Consider the following 17,903-nt stretch of genomic DNA (forward strand, 5'->3'; position numbering starts at 1 on the left):
TTTAGAGTGATTTTAATTATATAAAACTTTTTTTTTTGTTTTTTGTTTTTCCGGTTTCATACCAAATCTCTATAGATAATGGGGAAGTGAACTACTTATGGATCTTTCGTAAGAGCATCAAGGCTAAGTTTGGCGGGACTAGCGTCTATAGTATATACGCCATCAAAACAAAGAGATGAACGAAAATATAATGATGGAAGTTTTTATACCGTCTCAAATATGTTATATCTGATGACATGTAGTTTTCTGCTATATTGTATACATTCATACATTTAGACATATAGATCATCAATTGCTATATATGCATATGTCATTTTAAACACTTCTTGGATGTACGTATCTATGCAATTTGACTGGTGGATCCTATCCAATGGAGAGAAAACAATTTTATCTTGTGTGTATTATTTTTGGGAAAACGTCAATCATATCACTTTTATAAAGTTTCAATAATTTTATAATAGTGGGAGAATTCACGAGAATACTGATAACAAAAGAACAACAATAAAACGAAACTGAAATATCACGAGGCGATCGTTTTACCACTTCCCTTTCTATGAAACAGATTTAGACTTTTCATGAAGGCAACTCAAAAGTGCCAAACAAGTGGTCCTCCAAATTTTGAGGAACAGTTCGTTCAATACTTAACAAGTTTGGTCTAACAATCTTTTAAAATTACAGCTTATCCCAAAAAAGCAATAGAGAAGATTCATGACTCTGATCTATTAGTGGTCGCTCGTTTCAGTCTTTCAGAATTTGTAATTGAAGCTCAAAGTCAGATAGTTTTACGTTGATTGTTTTTAATCTTAAAATAATTTGTTTTTTTTCATAAGATTTTTGTTTCTTTTTCTAAAATATATAGTTTTTTGTCAATAATAATCGGGTTTGAACATAAACAATGACCCAAATATAGAGAATATTAACCTAAAATCACTAAGCTACAACTCATCAAATTATTATCTTTATGATATATAATTATAAAACAATTACCAAAATAATTATTCAAACTCATCATATATTCATATATATGTATTGATATGTATTAAGATTATTTTGAGTTGGTGGTGATTTAAATAGTATAAATATATGCAGTGGCGCGGATCTAGAAAAAATATTAGCATGACGCACCGTTCATGTAGTTAGTAAATATTTTAAAAATAATTTGTGTAAAGTTACTAAAAATTGCATGAATTTTATAATAAAAATGACTTCCATTGATTTTTATATTTATATATATACATATATTAGTTACATATATATCACAGAAAATATATATAGATTGTAAATTATTACATAACTTTGACCAAAAATATGTTACCTAAAAAATGATTTTAATTAAATTTGCTCAAAATTGAAAGAAACTTACGTGTAAACATTAGAAAACAAATTATATAATAGAGATAGAGCAAATCAAAATAAAAGTAATAATGCGAAGAGATGTCAACCAAACGAAAATAGGAGAAGGGAGACTCCAACTCATCATTGTATATCTATATACTGCACAAATAATCAATTGATCTAATAAATAAGTATACAGTACACTATTTTTTTTTTTTTTGTAAATCAGCATGGGGCACGTGTCCCACCTTCTTCCTATGTGCATTCGCCCCTGCTCCAACTCATTATTGTATATCTATATACTGCACAAATAATCAATTGATCTAACAAATAAGTATATAATACACTATTGTTATTTTTTTTGCAAATCAGCATGGGGCATGTGCCCCACCTTTTTCCTATGTGCATCCGCCCCTGAATATATGTATTTGCATGAAAACATTTAGTGTTTATGTTTGCATTTAATAAGTTTTCCCTTTATATTAATTTATTTGCATTTTTGTTGGGTATGTGTGTTAGTCTATTCTTAACATGTGTATATAGTATTTGCGTCCGAGTTCGTATTCACGTTTTCGTTTTCCTTTTTTGTTCGTGTTTGTATTTTTGTTCACATATCCATAGCGTTTGTATTTATCTTTGCATAGCGTTCGTGATTCTAGCGTTTGCATTCATGCTTGTTATTTACCATTTGCATTCTCATTCGCGTTTACACGTCTAAAGTTTGTGTTTTCAATTGCTTAACATAGTGACAAATGCATATTTTTCTTACCAAATGATATTTTATATATAATTGTAGATTTTCACCTTCTATATAGATAATTTTTTCACTGCATGATCGCTGAAGATAAAAGAGTTATGTCAAACAAAGCATGAATAAAAATAATTTAAGTAGAATGATTTTTATAAAGACACTCTGCCTTTGACATTGACGAGTCACACGCCCAAACCAGGTCGGCAGAGTGAAATTGTCTCTGATTCATTATGTTTTTTTTTTTTTTTCATTTAATTAGGAACTTGTAGAATCTAGCAACAATAATGAAACGAAACATTAATGCTTCACTGCTTTTGTATTTCTTTAAGAAGAAAAAAAAAATCGAAAGTAAATGTTTATTATTCTTGCTCGAGAAAAATCAGAAAATGGGTCGATTTATGGAAAAACCGAAAAGTAATGTACAATGGCTACAGTGAACTGTCCTTGGTTAGAGACTTAGAGGGTCCATATCGTCCATATGATAACTCATCATAAAACTTGACTTCAGTAACCATTGATTAAGAATATGTTAATGTACACTAATCTAATTAATAGTGACGTACTGACATATCGACATTGATGTAAACTATATGCTTTTTTTTTTTTGTACAGTTTTAGACTTTTAGTAATAAGGTAAAGAAAAGTATGTATTTTCGCAGTTGCTACTTCCTATTCAATAATAATATTCACTTTACCTAATCATTATGTATTGCTGTTGTAATACGAAACAAAAACATTTGATTTTGAGTCTTCGACAATGTAAAACTATTGGGCCACTAAATTTTTAGCCCAAAAGGCTTTACTGTAAACTACAGTATTACAAGCCCAAACGAGGCATTTTGCCAAAAACAGTTGAATTAAAACGTCAAAGTGGCGTTATAAAGATTCGAACCGGTGACTTCAGATTAATTAAAATGATGACGTAATAATAAATAAACCAAAGGATTTAATAAATCAACGTTTACGATTAATGATTGAACTCAATTCGATTAATTTTTTCAATACATTCAACAATTAATTAAACTAAAGAAATCGCAAATCTGAAATCCCTAGAAACTGAAGATTTTACAAAATGCGAATCGAACAACATTTGACAATTTTTAGCCGCCGAATCCGTACAGAGTCCGACCTTGTCTCTTGAGAGCGTAAACGACGTCCATCGCCGTAACTGTTTTCCGGCGAGCGTGCTCCGTGTAAGTAACGGCGTCACGAATCACGTTCTCGAGAAAGATCTTGAGTACGCCGCGAGTCTCTTCGTAGATCAGACCACTGATACGCTTCACGCCTCCTCTTCTCGCGAGACGACGAATCGCAGGTTTCGTAATCCCTTGGATGTTGTCTCGTAGAACTTTACGATGCCTCTTGGCTCCTCCTTTACCCAATCCTTTTCCTCCTTTTCCTCGGCCTGACATTTTCACCGGAAAATTAAAATTCGAACTGAGAAAATAATTGATTCTTTGATTTTGTTTTTGGTGCGATGTATTCGATTTTATCAGATTTGTTTTGATTTCATTGAGAAGAAATGAGGTTTTTATATAGATGAGATGAGATGAGACGAGACGAGACGAGAAGTGCTCATGTGTGTGTTTTCAAAGTTTTTGGGAGGTTTTGAGTCGTCAGATCTAGTTTTTATCGACGGTTGGTATCATCGATCCGCGTGAGTGTAATCTAATGAGTTATGAACCGTTAGATGTATTGCTATCCGCGTCATATTGAATTATTAGATCTGAGCCGTTGAGAAGACGAGGGAGACGAGCGGGGAATTTTAACGCTTAATTAAGCGCGCTCAAGGAAAATTTTGCAATTGGGTTTAGCTGTGTGTGTAGCGACGAATCTCTTAAAAAAGAAATAGGACTAGTTAACTTTTTCTTGGAATCAAAATTTTCGTAGTCAAGGATTGAAGTTGTATTGAGTGAGAGCTGGGACTACGTATTTAGGGTATAATGTGAGAGAAGCTTTGTTATTATGTTGGGTTAACATAATCCATCAATTGATGTTTCTATAGTTTCAAAACAATTATAACAAAATTGATTGGTCGAAATTTTAATACGATTGGCGAGATTGCCAAATGTGGCTAAGAATAACACAAGGCAACCTATGTTTTTTTAGTTCTTCAAAAGATGAGTAAGAAGAAACGTAATTGATCAAAAGAAGCAACTAGTTAAAACGCACAATCACTGGTCTTGATCTTGGGTGAAAAACTCTCTTCAAATCCAAAATTCTAACAAAACATAAAACGATAAGCTGAAGAATCATATTATGATATTGCAATAAGAAGCCAAAATTCCACAGACTTGATGATGATGCTCACTTCTTCTTCTCACTTACACCACCACCAGCAGACCTGCGTGTAAGCAAACACAGTCCCAATTTCAGTACTTACAATAAAAGTGTGTTTTTGGGGATCAGATTTTGTCGATTCAAGGATTGACTTCTCACTTATCAACTCAAAAACCCTAAGCATTTAAAGCTTTTGACTAAGTTAAGCTTTACTTCCTCGACAGCTGAGAAATGAGAGAGGAAATGCACAGCACTAATATTACAGCTGAAAATAACAGTAACCATGAAAACTTGTGGTGTTTACTAGTGGATTACCTCGACTTGCGGAGAACACTAGACATCTCCTCTCTCTTCCTCTTGGCTCTCTTGTGGGTTCCCAACTTCCTCTTAGCAACCTTAAGAGCACGTTTGTCTTTACCAACCTTCAAAAGCTCAGTGATTCTCTTCTCATAAGGAGCAAAACCAGCAACTTCCCTTATCAATGACCTGATAAAGAGTGTCCTCTTGCTTGTTTTCTGATGCAAATCATGAAACAACAAAATAGAATTAGATTCATAACAAAACAAGAATGCCACAAAAAAAAAATCATAACAAATAAGCAAAAGATAAAGCTCTACCAAATCTCTATACTTTACAAAGTAAAAACATCTTATGAGCCGAAAAAAGAGTGTATCATTATTGCGAGAAACAAAAAATGGTTTTACAAAGTCTAATGAACTAAAAACGTTCACAAAGGTGAAGAATCATAGCAATGCAGCATGTGTCACGCATACCATATGAAATGATGAATCCAGAGAAGAATCAAATAAGGCGTAATAAGAGAGAGAGAGGGATTCATCACAGTATCTGAACCAACTATTACAAATCTAACATAAGTCTAGAAACTACTACTAAAAAATGATCCAAAAAGCAATAATGCTAATGAAAAGGGGAAAAGAGAGAGAGAAACATACTCCTTTGCGAGAACGAGGACGAGGAGCTAATTCGCGTCTGGTGACAACATGTCCTTTGTTCAACCCAACGAACAAACCGGTTTTAACTGGCGGAGTTGTCATCTTCTCTCAAATTTTCACAGACAACAAACAAAAAAATGAGCTTCCCATATGATGTAACTCTTACAAGAGACGAATTTGGGAGGATTGAATCAAAAGGGTTGATTAGTTAGATTACCTTGTCTTAAGGATCTCGTCGAGCTCCTCCGGGCTGGTTCAGACGAAAAGGAGGAGGACGACGACTGAAAATTGCATTTTATACCTCCTCCCATAGACACAGAGAGAGAGGCTAAAGCAAAAAACAAAAACCCTAACCCTTTCGCAAACAACTTGGGCCTTAGCGTTGGGCTCTGTTTTTTTTAAATTAAAGTTGTTGTTGCCACAGTAGTTGCTTTTTATTTTTTGGACAAGGTTAAAAAAAACCAAACAACCAAGGTAAAAAAAAAGTTGTAAAAAAGTAGAGGGTAAAAACGTAATTTAGGAAAGGAATTGAATCGGAAAACGAGGTGAGCCGGATTCGAAGCCTTTGGACCCGTTTTTAATATTTTTTTACTTTAACCATTCGTTTTGTTTGGTTCTTCCCTAATTTTGATTTTATTGTTACTTTTGATTTCATCTCCTTCTTCCTTTTCTCGTAGAACCCATAATTTTTGTTTCAGTCGTGATTCCTCCTGCAGCAGCGAGAACCCGACTTTAATCTTTTCTTGTTTTTTTTTCTCCCGGTAATTATTTTTTTGACCCGCATTTCGTTAGTTTGATTGACAATTGTCAGTTTTCATAATCTCTTCTGTAAAGTTTTGATTTTTATTTTTTGGTTTTCGATCTGTGATTTCGTCGTCATTGCATCTCCCTGCTGCTTATATGAGTGTTGATCTTGTTTAAATATCATTTGCTTCTTCTTTTATAGATCTTTAGCTGCTGTAATATTAAATAATATTATTGAATTTGATAACGTGATTGTTGGATCTGGAATATTATTTTTGTTACATTCATTCTTTTTTTCTTTTTTCTTTTAAGGATTTGATTTTGTCACATTCTCTTAGGGAATATTATTAATATTCTTGACAATGAATCTTCTTATTATACAAATGTGTCGGATCATATATTCCTAAAACGAAGCATTGGCTGATTTGAGTTTTTAATTATTCTTGTATATTAGCCAAATTGGTCACTGGTTTTTGTTTTGTTTGCAGAAAGTAGAAAATGGCTGATGGTGAAGACATTCAACCCCTTGTCTGTGACAATGGAACTGGAATGGTTAAGGTATATTTTTCTTTATACTCATGATAAAAATTGAATCTTTTACTCATTTTTTAGATGGATGAGGGCATTGTTAGAATTTTCAATCTTGTTTATCCTGTGGACGATGTATCTCTAAGGTGGTTATTGTATATGTTCTGTGTTTTGGCTTAGGCTGGTTTTGCTGGGGATGATGCACCTAGGGCTGTGTTTCCAAGTATTGTGGGTCGTCCTCGCCACACTGGAGTGATGGTTGGAATGGGACAGAAGGATGCATATGTTGGCGACGAAGCTCAATCCAAGCGTGGTATTCTAACCCTCAAATACCCAATTGAGCATGGTATTGTCAACAATTGGGATGACATGGAAAAAATCTGGCATCATACTTTCTACAATGAGCTCCGTGTTGCTCCCGAGGAGCATCCCATTCTACTCACTGAGGCACCTCTTAACCCTAAGGCTAATCGTGAGAAGATGACTCAGATCATGTTTGAAACCTTTAATGCTCCTGCTATGTATGTCGCCATTCAAGCTGTCTTGTCTCTTTATGCTAGTGGCCGTACTACTGGTAACTTCTAGAACACTTGATAGGCCGCCTTTATAATCTTCAGATTCAGGATCATGTCTTGTTAAACTGTTGAGTTATGTTGTAGGTATTGTGCTCGACTCTGGAGATGGTGTGAGTCATACGGTCCCTATCTATGAGGGTTACGCTCTGCCACATGCCATCCTACGTCTTGATCTTGCAGGTCGTGACCTCACAGATGCTCTGATGAAGATCCTCACTGAGCGTGGTTACTCTTTCACCACAACAGCTGAGCGTGAAATTGTAAGAGACATCAAGGAGAAGCTTTGCTACATTGCTCTTGACTATGAGCAGGAGCTTGAGACGGCTAAAACAAGCTCTGCTGTAGAGAAGAACTACGAGCTACCTGATGGGCAAGTGATCACCATTGGATCTGAGCGGTTCCGTTGCCCAGAGGTTCTTTACCAGCCGTCTATGATTGGTATGGAGAATGCTGGTATCCATGAAACCACCTACAACTCCATAATGAAATGTGATGTTGACATCAGAAAGGACTTGTATGGGAACATTGTGCTTAGTGGTGGAACAACTATGTTCCCTGGAATTGCTGACAGAATGAGCAAAGAGATCACTGCTTTGGCACCGAGCAGCATGAAGATCAAAGTTGTTGCACCGCCTGAGAGGAAATACTCGGTCTGGATCGGAGGATCCATCTTGGCTTCCCTCAGTACCTTCCAGCAGGTAACTAAATCCAATCAGTTTCCTTTCCCTAATAAAACCATCTTATTCTAGTCTACAGCTCGACTGATCAGTCATCCATTCCTAAATTTTGTAGATGTGGATTGCAAAAGCAGAATATGATGAGTCAGGCCCGTCGATTGTTCACCGGAAATGCTTTTGAGTTTGAAGTTAAAGTCTGCTTCCGGAGAAGCCCTATGGGTTTTATCTTCGTTCTCTGTTTTTGTTCTTCAGTATTTTTTCAGATTCTGGCCTAAGACATGTTGAAGAACTTACATTTTCTGTTTGTAGTTGTGGTTAAAAATGTTGTCTTGGTCCTTTTTTTTATTTCTGTTGGATAACACGACTGTGTTTGAGTGAATAAGAACACCTAATTTTCCGAAGTTTAGTGGGAGTGTGGGACTATTGGATAATCTTCTTAATTTTTATATATTAGTATTAATTAAAATTAGTTATTTATGTTTGTTTTTGTAAATATCTTTTTGCGTAAAAACTAAAACCAAAATATGTAAAGTTCTATTCCAAATACTAATAGGATCCTACGTACCTTCTTATATTTTATATCTTCTTTACCATTCCTGAAAGAGAGAGACTCGTTCTGTTTTTTTATTCTTCATCAGATTCTTCCTCCAAAGAAGCTATGGGCGAACCATGTAGTAATGATGTTTCAGAGGCCATGATAGACAAAGCATTCAAGCAGGTACTTTCTACTACACAGACCCTAAAAACAAATTCATGAATATTCTCTGTAGCTTTATTATTACACACCTACTCTGTTTCATATCACGCAATTGTTTTGATGTTCTGTTTCAGATTAGGAACGAAATCGAAGAATGTATTTGGAAGAACATGAGTTTTGAAGAAACGGTGAAACATCTCTATGAAGATCACAATATTGCTCATTATGTCACCAAATCATGTAATGTGTAATATCTATTTCAGTTTGGTTACTACGTGTTTCTTTCTTAAATTTTTTTAATTCTTGTTTTCTCTATATGATTAGTTTGGGAGCAGTTTCATAAAGAAAGTCCGGAGTTTTTCGAACGCTACAACTTAAATCTGGAAGTAGCGCGTCAGATAAAGCTTTGCAACAGTTTGCTTCGGACGCAAGCAAGTATGATGGTGCTTGAGGGAATCTTTGATATTGGTGATGCACCACGTACGTATAAAAAACAAGACCACACTCTACTTTTGGATTGTTTTACCCACTCGATTTTGTTGAAGATTCGCTTATTCTTTTGTCTTTGTGCAGCTGCAATCATGGATTTTCTTCTTCACGATCCTGCAGGAATTCGTCTCATGGAGAATCTAGCTAATACACCTTGTAAACCTCTCTTCTAATGATGCATCCAAAGTACACCGCTTTTTGAATAATTTGGGTTTGTTTTTTGTTTTGTTTAATGTCTCTTGCATTCCATTGCGCAGCAGCTGATAGGTCGTCTGAGGTGAGTCCTTCAAGCTTTGCAATGTTGGCATTGGGTGATACAAATGGTCCAACAGGTAAAAGTCACAATATAAATTAATACTCGAAAGCACTTCTGACGTCTAAGAATTCCTTGTGTTTCTCTGTTTTTTAGTAAACCAGTTGCGGATTCCTAATGGTCAGCGAGAACAATTTCATCACTATCAATACTCTAATACACCTAATGATTATGCTTGTAAAGAAGAAACTCAATCTTTCTCTCTCATTGTTTTAACACTTCTACTCATACATTCTTATGAATGATGATTATCCTTTTCTTTTTCTAATAGGTAACTATCTTGGAGCTCCAACCTTTGCACCACCAACTAATGATCAATGGTTTACATCCAGTGATATTACCGGTAAAGAAAATAATCAACCTTTCTCTCTTTTCTTCAATGTTTGGTTTGGTTTGTTTTGTTTTGTTTGATATTTCTTACATAGTTACATCCAATGATATATACTGACTGTTAACATCCAAAAATTACTTGTGTTTTGTAGTAAACCAGTTGGAAACTCCTAATGGTCAGCGAAATAATCAGCTTCATCAAAATCAATGGTCTACACCTTATGATCTTCCTTGTATGTACAGAATAGACTCAATCTTTCTCTCTTTATCTATTATTTGTCTTAACACTTCAGCTTAAAGCAGTTTTATGAATCACTCTCCTTTTTTTTTCCCCATAGGTAATAATCTTGGAGCTCACCCCATTGCACCAGCAGCTTCAAATCAATGGCGTATATCTAATGCTCTTTCCGGTAAAGAAAATACTCAATCTTTTTCTCTTTGTTTCGCATGGTTTAAACTCTTTTACGCTTAAACATTTCTATGAAACACTCTTCTTCCTTTTTTCTCCATAGATCACTATCCTGCATTTTCAACAGTTGCAGCAAACGTTCCATCCGTTGCACAAGCACCTACTGTCCTATATGGCCTGTCTACGTTTGATTTTGGAGACAATATTGAATATGGCGGCCCATCTTTCAAGCTCGTGGATCCTTCATTAGCAGAACGACTTACACAACCCGAGTACCCGCTACAAGACCCATATGGACAACACCAGCCGCCATATCAGCAGAACTTCTCGCTAGAAGAGTTGCTGCAATATGGAGGAAATAAGAACGAGCTGCAATATGGAGGAAACGACAACGAGTTGCAAGCAGTAATACCCCAGCAGCAGCAGCAGCATCAGCATCATCATCAGGAACAAGAGACAAACAAGGAAAAAGCAGAACAACAGAATCCAATACCTGAGTCTAAAGCTTCAAACAGTTCAAATACTGGTATGTAGCAAAACTCTTTTTCAACACCACAATCTACAAAATCTGGTTTCTACTATATCTATATTCTTATGTCATCTCGTATCTTGCTTGTTTCTTTGTTGCTTTTCTCTTTTCACTAAGGTGATAGCACAGTAACAAGGGCTCAAAACCAGCATGATCCTTCAAAGGCAACAGCAAAGATGAGGAATTTAAAAGAGAAGAGCAACATCAAAGTGAGATGACTATAGTAGTGGATTTATATTCTTATCAGTCAATTTACTTGTCTCCCCTAGGCCCTAGCTTAGCTCTCTTGTTTTTTCTTTTATAAGCCCACAAGTTTTTTTGAAAGTTTCATATTCGAGAATCAGTACTGAATCTTATCAAAGACTTAACAGAGCTACTCAATCTTCCTATTTTGTTTCCCTTGCCTTATGTTTAAACCTTGCAATTAATTGTGCTTAGTTTTTCAAAACTAAGCACACGATGCAAACCTAAACTAAGCACACGATGCAAACCTGCAAACCTCCGGTTGAACATATGTCTGATTTTATGGAAAAAAATGTAAAAAATGATAGTCCAATCGGAATCGGCTTATTGGGTCATAGTAGGCTCGGAAGGCAATGGCTCGTAATCCTTCCACTGTCAAGAGCGGGAGGTGCACGCTGCTCTGTGAAACCAGCCTCACGCGGTCTCCCCCACTCTAGAAGACATGTGACCCGAGCCTTCGCTCAAACCGCATGCCTCAACTCCCAACTTGGAATGGGCGAGCCAGAATATAGCCCACTCAGAACCCGGCCCACTGAGATCGATCCAACGTCCAATCACCTTATGGTCTCCACTTGGATCACAAGCCCGCGTTACTAAGCTCGACGTACAATACTTGATAATTTCACTATTATATACAACAACATAAAGTTTTGTTTCTCCGATGTGGGACAAAATATCACCTAAGCAGTTCGTTTCGAATGAGGAAATTGTCATCCATCCTCATTAGATCGTTGGAGCTTGTTCGTATGAAAAGGCCAAAAAACGTCATCAAGCTGCTTATCATATTGTTAAATGATTAGAGAAACCACACCTACAGTGTTCTCTACATAATTTACAGAGTATAAAGCACGAATGAAAACATAGCTCGCAGTTTTTGTTCTTGGAACTAAAGTGGCAACACAGATTCTTACAAAGGAAAGGCGTGTGAGCAAAAAACCCTGTCCCGTATATATATGTATATTCCATTGGCGGCGTCATGTGATCATGAATCGAGGATCAGAACAATCTTATCTTCCCGTGTCATAGTTGTTGCAAAACCTGCCCAGGTCTGAAAAAGCTTCGAAATGAGATTCTCTCACCAGGACTGTCAGGCATTTATAATGGAAGAGCTGGGCGTTGGCGGACAACATTCAACACGCCCCTTGCAGTTGCCTGTTGCCAGGAAAGAGTCAATTGATAAGCTCCCAGGCAGAAAAACTAAAATCTTTTTGGTTGAAAACATTACCTCGTAAAAGGAATTGAAATTTAGGCGTAAAAGAAAACGTCTCAAGAATGGGGCTCTCTGGCTACCGGCAAGCTTGCTGCTTCTCAGTATGGTATACAAGGAATTCGACTTCTTGTTGAATTCCTTAAGACCACAAGAAAGAAAATTGTAAGAGACAATTTATTTTCACCTTTGTATGAGTGTTACAGAGAAAAATAAAGCACCTCGGCTATGTTTTCAAGTTCCGTAGTGTTTGGATTGCTTTCTTGATTCTCAATGTTCCAGCAGAACTGGAGACAGAGTTTCATGATGCTGTCGAGTATCCTTGAGACGGAACCAATGTCGAGGAAAGATTGAGATATAAGAGCCGAGAGATACCTGCATTTGTACAGCACATTAGGTAAGTTAGTAGGGGGAGGCATATAAAACCAAACCAAACCTAAAAAATAGTGAAGAAGATTCTGGTTCAGCCTTGCTTCACATAATACGAATCAAGAACCAAAATGAAAAATGAAGAGGCTAGACCAAGTAAGTAACATGAAGACTGGAAGCGCACAACGAGCACTGCATATACTTACTCTTGATGGAAGCCAACGAGTTCAGTGAAGTCTTGAGAACCGTGAATGTGAGTTTGCAACACCTTCCATTGAGATTCTATCACGTCAACCTTAAGAGAAAGAGAAAATTAAACCTTAGACGTTTTTGTTTCTAGAACTGACTTGTGACCAACTTTGAAATTCTTATGAAACGTCATAGGTTTCTTTACCTGAATATAAAACTGAAGATTCCTTATCAAAAACGCCATGTGCTCTCTAACACGCCACATGGGTCTTATTCCTTGTCGTCTTTGTTGAGATGTTGATCCGTTTGTACCATCTTTTCGATGTTGAGCAGATTCTATATGATCTTGATGCATTACAGAAGCCCATGATTTCTCTAATTCCATCTGAGTTCTCTTTAGGCGTATCAAATATTGGAACACCTTCAGATACCTAAACACAAGTCTATAACTCTCAGACAAAGCATCAAAATCGCCTAAATAGTTCATAGTAAAATTGATGCAAGAACTTTGAGAGTGAGAGAAGTTAGAAGAAAAAGAGGATATAAGCAATGCCCAAGGATTATTACTTCGAAAGCACTTCTTGAGTGAAAAACAGTTGCATGGGCCAATCAACAGAATACTCCAAAGCAATAGCGTCCCAGCCATCCACAGAAGTGTCTGATGTAAGACTTGCCTTCCCGGAAAGAGATACTTTAGATCTCGCCAGCTCAGCTTGAGAAGATCTGACTGTGACTCCAAACGAAGGCATCCTGGTGAGAGTAGCAGTTAAAACAGCCAAATTGAAGACCAGTTGGGAAAAATAAGTATTAATGTGTCCTTCCACTTAGCTCAAATGCTGGAAATTAAATCCATCTAATACGAGTCGTAAAAAAGAGTTTGAGTGTTACTGACCGTAGGGATACCCTATAAAAGTACTTATCTTCTTCTGCAATGGTTTTTGTTGCAGCCTGTGTGTTCCCAAAAGAGAGAGCGTTACAAAAAAAATTTGACCTGAGAAGAGCTTTTTATCATAAGAATTTTTTAAGTTGTATCCACATACCAACTGGAATGGTACCATAAGATCAGACTCTCCAGTTGATTGGCGAGGCGGCAAACGCATCAACGGACGACTCTCCTCCAGAAAGCACTGAAATCAGAAATTCTATGAGATGTGAAATTACATGTCCACAGGTCTTTCACTGAGTAATGCAAGGAAACAAGGACATAAGCAAGTGGGAGTTACATTAATCACCCTTATATTTCATGTAAGAAACTCAACCGATACTTTCTGTGGTTTACCTGAAAGAAATCTCCTTTTTCTAAGAGAAAATAGTCTTTAAGAGCTTTAAGATGACCATTGAGATCAGCACGCACAACGACAAGCTGTACCAAGGAAGGTAATGTGACCAAAACAAATAAAGTAAAATATTAGAGAAATAAAAGTTGTCAAGTCAAAACCTGCCAAAGATGACTGGCTGCTATTGCTCGAACAGAATCAACAGTGCACTCGAATGATCTCTTGTGAAACTCAGATGACTCCTGCACGTAGACGTATAAATGTAAAGCGTACAATCTGAGCACTAACGTGATCCAAGGAGAAAGACATATACTATTTCTGTGCATGAACAAATAGATCACGTTTTGCGTGACCGAAATCAACTCATTTATGAAGATTGTTACACTCTTTTTACCAATTATAATGTGCAGTGAGTAAGGCTCCCAACCAATACCTTTAATTCTTTCAGCATTGCTTCGATCTTGTCTGCCTCAGACTGTGGTAGTAACTCTCCCCCTGTATGGTCTGTATCTATTTCAGTTTCCCTTTCAGGGAAATCACTATGCATAAATCCTCGAATCCTCTGGGAGCCACGCATTTGTTGCTGAAAACTCTTGTCTTTCTGGAACTGGAAAGCAGGACTGGGATTTCGCAAAACCCTTATGGCTTTCCCTGCAAAAAGAATGGATTCACCAAGCCTCATAGAAATATAATCAGGCAACATATCCTGCAATATAACCACAGAAGCATCAAGAATATAGTAATGGTACCAAATCAAAATTGAAAGTGGCATGGAGTATACCAAAGAGATGTGAAATCCAGAGTGCCAATCAGTTAAAGATGTCTCATGAACTGAGGTACGAGCCAACTTTTCAGATATTTCTTCCTGAGATGAGCGATGATCTAAATCCCCATCTTCCTGCCTGCAAGCAAATCAGAAATGAGTTTTTCATTCATGGGAGAAGAACAAACAGAAATCAAAGTCCAGCCACAGGCGACACCAAGCGATAATGTATCAGCGCAAGTTTACAGCAGCTACCTAACCGGTATAATAGTAGACTTCATGAGGAACACTAGTGACAACATTAAGCAAAACGAGATGGCACTCAACAAATCTCAAAAGTAAAATGAGAAAACAACGTAGATTTAGAATTACCTCTTGATGAAAAACTCTCCATGAGGATCCTGGAGGATCCCGTAGACCATCCAAGCCGCTAGTTGATTATACATGACCTGATGTCCATGCCAAAGAAGCCTACACATGGATACAAAAACATTTAACAAGCGGTGAAGCTGGACTAAAAATGGTTTACGATTTACTGTAGATTGAGCCAGTGAATACCTTTGGAGACACGTCCTTAGTTCAGGCACACCACAATGACACCTTTTATTCAACACATTAAGAAGCTGCCCTCCACGAATATCATCACGCTCAATCTCAAGGATAACCTCGTACAGGGGAGGGAAAAGAACGAAGAACTAGGGAAAGAAAAAAAAACAAAGACAGATAAAAATAGCATTACATATCAACAATGTACACATTCTCAAATGGTATTCCTAAAGCTCAATCATCAAGTGATCAATATGTTGGTATTGGGAATGGACCTTATTGAGCCCCTGCGTAACCGTAGCAAGAATAGGCGTAGTCTCCGCCAATAGATTCTGCTCTATTTGAAGAACCGCAGATCTATAGACGGAAAGAATCTCCCCAATTCCATTAGCAATGGCTCTACGGTACACGCTAGGCTTCTTCTCTCTACTCTGCTTGGACAATTCATCAGCCCGTTCCAACGGATGCACAGTGGTTACCACAGAGCTAATCCAGCTCAAATTGCGAGACTTCTTCGCAAACCGGTCGAGCTCTCGATAGTAGAACCCTAGCTTGATCAACCTCTCGATCAAGTCCCTGCAAGGAAGCGCATCAGAATCACTCACTAGAAATCAAAATCGGCGCGGAATCACCAGATCAGCGCGAGCAGAGAGAGAGTATACCTTTCGCTGGGTTCGATGAAGGAGATGTCAGGAGCGAGTTTGAAGGTGCATTCATCAGAGAGAGGTGAATCGGAGTTGAAAGCGAGGCCTAGGGTTTTCCGTTGCTCTCGCTCGTCGACGATGAGATCGCCGGTGAAGCCTAAGAGAGCTAGAAGAAGCTCGTGCAACATGACCGAAACTGCTTTAACTTTTTGGGGAGGGAAATTGAAAATCAAAATCAAAACGCCGGGTCACAGTCGCCGGACTCGTTGGTCGTTTATCGGTGTAGTTCAGTGGCAAATAATGTAATTTCATGCGAAAACAAAGGTCTTTTTGATCAATTCCGGTAGTCTCTTTGGTTTGGAGGTTTGGTCTTTCCAAATTTCCCAATCAACACCAATTCAATCTGGTTTAACAAAAGTATAATCTATTTCTCTAATCGAGTAAATTATGAAATAAATCCGATCTGTTACACTACTTGATCATAATTTCACATTGGATGGTCAAAGGTAGATACTAAAAATATATGGATTTTTGGTATAATGGTTCTCAAATTGAGCTTAAAAAATCAAGATATTTTAATTTGGCTTGTAAGTGTTTTTTTTTTTTTTTTTTGGAAGCAAAAAAGAACAGTCGAACATATTTGGAAAACACATGCATGAATATTAGAACAATACTTAGGGGTGAACCTCTCCTTTCACTCTCTTTGTAAAATAAAAAATAAAATCTGTATACATTATTGTAAAATAAAAAATTTAAACCACATTTTTATAAACCCAAACCGACATATAATTTCATTTTAATTGTAAAATCTAAACCCTAACCATCTCATTTGTAAACCCAAACCGACATATAATTTCGTTCTAATTATAAAATCTAAACCTTAACCATCTCATTTGTAAACCCAAACCGACATATAATTTCGTTCTAATTGTAAAATCTAAACCCTAACCATCTCATTTGTAAACCCAAACCGACATATAATTTCGTTCTAATTAGAAAATCTAAACTCTAACCACCTCATTTGTAAATTCAAACCGACATATAATTTTGTTTTAATTATATAATCTAAACCCTACAAAAATTATTTGTAAACCTAAACCGACATAATTTCGTTTTGATTGTAAAATCTAAACCCTAACCAATTTATTTGTAAACCCAAACCGACACATAATTTTGTTCTAGTTGTAAAATCTAAACCAAGCCAATATTTAAATTTCCTAAATTAAAAGTATACAGAATTTGTTTCCTTAATTGGTTTTGCTTTTTAATTTTATTTTAATTTATTTTAAAAATGAGATAAAGTATAGAAGATTTTGATTGGTTGAAAAGAAAGAAGTGAATGGAGAGGTTCACCTGTAGGGGTGAACCTAATTATTTTTCTGAATATTATTAGATGGAGGAGTTAAATAATGGAGAAACCAACATCAATATTGGTGAGACGTGGAAGAAGTGATTGGTGGAGATGAATCTAAGAATTTAAGATCTATGTTACATAAAAAATGTTAGGACTACCATAAAACCAAAAGAAAATTATTTGAAAATTTGTAATGGCACTTACCTTCCCCTCAACTTGGTCAAGTACTCTCTTTTTTTTTTTTGGCTCCAGTGTCATGCCTAGGGATATAGAGGCCTAAGGCAAATATTGAAGATTGTGAGCTTTTTTTTTGGTGTAAGAAAAAAAACAGGGAAAAAAACTTATCAAAAGAAACTTGGAATAGCTTAAATTTTGAAAAACAAACATTTAAAAGCACTGAAAATAGAAAAAGCCTCTAATAAGTGAATAATTATTTGACCAAAAAAAAAAGAGCAAGTATTAGTATTGGTAGAACAGCCATTAAGCTAATTTCTTTAAAATGTGGCCAGTAAGTTTGTTATATTTAGTGTGGCCTAAGGCACTTGCCTTTTTTCTATAAGGAGTAGGCACGCCTCTGTTTGGATGCTCCACTTGGTCAAGTATGAAGTATTGGTTTGAGCCAAACATATATGTTGCTGTTAAAATATTATTCGAAGAAAAGCTGGTTTTTCGATTGGCCCTTCAAATAATTTGACCGTTTA

At 36.5% G+C, this 17,903-nt stretch overlaps 5 protein-coding genes and 1 non-coding gene across 6 annotated transcripts; 2 read left to right on the forward strand and 4 right to left on the reverse strand.

Moving 5' to 3' along the window:
• Window positions 1-3,031: 3,031 nt before the first annotated feature.
• LOC104791641 (histone H4) lies at window positions 3,032-3,671 on the reverse strand. Its single transcript, XM_010517572.3, has one exon. The coding sequence runs from the start codon at window positions 3,496-3,498 to the stop codon at window positions 3,187-3,189; it is 312 nt and encodes a 103-aa protein (XP_010515874.1). The 5' UTR covers window positions 3,499-3,671; the 3' UTR covers window positions 3,032-3,186.
• A 555-nt stretch (window positions 3,672-4,226) lies between these two features.
• On the reverse strand, window positions 4,227-5,697 carry LOC104791642 (large ribosomal subunit protein eL36y). The gene is made up of 4 exons (XM_010517574.2): window positions 5,537-5,697; window positions 5,320-5,421; window positions 4,682-4,881; window positions 4,227-4,430 (listed from the first exon to the last, which is right to left on the reverse strand). The coding sequence occupies exons 2-4, from the start codon at window positions 5,419-5,421 to the stop codon at window positions 4,394-4,396; spliced, it is 339 nt and encodes a 112-aa protein (XP_010515876.1). The 5' UTR covers window positions 5,537-5,697; the 3' UTR covers window positions 4,227-4,393.
• Window positions 5,698-5,854: 157 nt separating this feature from the next.
• On the forward strand, window positions 5,855-8,244 carry LOC104791643 (actin-1). Its single transcript, XM_010517575.2, has 5 exons — window positions 5,855-6,080; window positions 6,552-6,621; window positions 6,772-7,165; window positions 7,251-7,864; window positions 7,959-8,244. The coding sequence occupies exons 2-5, from the start codon at window positions 6,562-6,564 to the stop codon at window positions 8,022-8,024; spliced, it is 1,134 nt and encodes a 377-aa protein (XP_010515877.1). The 5' UTR covers window positions 5,855-6,080; window positions 6,552-6,561; the 3' UTR covers window positions 8,025-8,244.
• A 257-nt stretch (window positions 8,245-8,501) lies between these two features.
• Window positions 8,502-10,828, forward strand: LOC147942822 (uncharacterized). Its single transcript, XM_087456196.1, has 11 exons — window positions 8,502-8,561; window positions 8,675-8,780; window positions 8,865-9,020; window positions 9,114-9,185; window positions 9,287-9,361; window positions 9,439-9,519; window positions 9,614-9,685; window positions 9,825-9,905; window positions 10,011-10,082; window positions 10,185-10,607; window positions 10,728-10,828. The coding sequence occupies exons 1-11, from the start codon at window positions 8,502-8,504 to the stop codon at window positions 10,826-10,828; spliced, it is 1,299 nt and encodes a 432-aa protein (XP_087312322.1).
• A 322-nt stretch (window positions 10,829-11,150) lies between these two features.
• On the reverse strand, window positions 11,151-11,457 carry LOC147942823 (signal recognition particle RNA). Its single transcript, XR_015560542.1, has one exon.
• A 159-nt stretch (window positions 11,458-11,616) lies between these two features.
• On the reverse strand, window positions 11,617-16,282 carry LOC104791644 (gamma-tubulin complex component 4). Its single transcript, XM_010517576.3, has 16 exons — window positions 15,867-16,282; window positions 15,480-15,780; window positions 15,217-15,353; window positions 15,031-15,129; window positions 14,677-14,797; window positions 14,329-14,601; window positions 14,057-14,137; window positions 13,898-13,981; window positions 13,659-13,745; window positions 13,511-13,566; window positions 13,186-13,368; window positions 12,824-13,049; window positions 12,636-12,724; window positions 12,282-12,435; window positions 12,079-12,201; window positions 11,617-12,005 (listed from the first exon to the last, which is right to left on the reverse strand). The coding sequence occupies exons 1-16, from the start codon at window positions 16,034-16,036 to the stop codon at window positions 11,949-11,951; spliced, it is 2,241 nt and encodes a 746-aa protein (XP_010515878.1). The 5' UTR covers window positions 16,037-16,282; the 3' UTR covers window positions 11,617-11,948.
• Between the last annotated feature and the right edge of the window lie 1,621 nt (window positions 16,283-17,903).

This window comes from Camelina sativa, chromosome 6 (genome assembly GCF_030686135.1).
Source record: "Camelina sativa cultivar CO46 ecotype springtype chromosome 6, ASM3068613v1".
Taxonomy (NCBI): Eukaryota; Viridiplantae; Streptophyta; class Magnoliopsida; order Brassicales; family Brassicaceae; genus Camelina; species Camelina sativa.

Excerpts from the sequence above, each read along its gene's own strand:
- LOC104791641 (XM_010517572.3), bottom strand. The coding sequence starts at position 3,498 with ATGTCAGGCCGAGGAAAAGGAGGAAAAGGATTGGGTAAAGGAGGAGCC.
- LOC104791642 (XM_010517574.2), bottom strand. The coding sequence starts at position 5,421 with ATGACAACTCCGCCAGTTAAAACCGGTTTGTTCGTTGGGTTGAACAAA. Across the intron at positions 4,882-5,319 it reads GTCCTCGTTCTCGCAAAGGA|AAAACAAGCAAGAGGACACT; the intron begins GTATGTTTCTCT and ends GATTTGCATCAG. Across the intron at positions 4,431-4,681 it reads AGTGTTCTCCGCAAGTCGAG|GTCTGCTGGTGGTGGTGTAA; the intron begins GTAATCCACTAG and ends GCTTACACGCAG.
- LOC104791643 (XM_010517575.2), top strand. The coding sequence starts at position 6,562 with ATGGCTGATGGTGAAGACATTCAACCCCTTGTCTGTGACAATGGAACT. Across the intron at positions 6,622-6,771 it reads ATGGAACTGGAATGGTTAAG|GCTGGTTTTGCTGGGGATGA; the intron begins GTATATTTTTCT and ends GTTTTGGCTTAG. Across the intron at positions 7,166-7,250 it reads TGCTAGTGGCCGTACTACTG|GTATTGTGCTCGACTCTGGA; the intron begins GTAACTTCTAGA and ends GTTATGTTGTAG.
- LOC147942822 (XM_087456196.1), top strand. The coding sequence starts at position 8,502 with ATGGGCGAACCATGTAGTAATGATGTTTCAGAGGCCATGATAGACAAA. Across the intron at positions 9,186-9,286 it reads GAATCTAGCTAATACACCTT|CAGCTGATAGGTCGTCTGAG; the intron begins GTAAACCTCTCT and ends TCCATTGCGCAG. Across the intron at positions 10,083-10,184 it reads TATATCTAATGCTCTTTCCG|ATCACTATCCTGCATTTTCA; the intron begins GTAAAGAAAATA and ends TTTTCTCCATAG.
- LOC104791644 (XM_010517576.3), bottom strand. The coding sequence starts at position 16,036 with ATGTTGCACGAGCTTCTTCTAGCTCTCTTAGGCTTCACCGGCGATCTC. Across the intron at positions 14,602-14,676 it reads CTGGATTTCACATCTCTTTG|GATATGTTGCCTGATTATAT; the intron begins GTATACTCCATG and ends GTTATATTGCAG. Across the intron at positions 12,006-12,078 it reads ATTTCAATTCCTTTTACGAG|GCAACTGCAAGGGGCGTGTT; the intron begins GTAATGTTTTCA and ends TCCTGGCAACAG.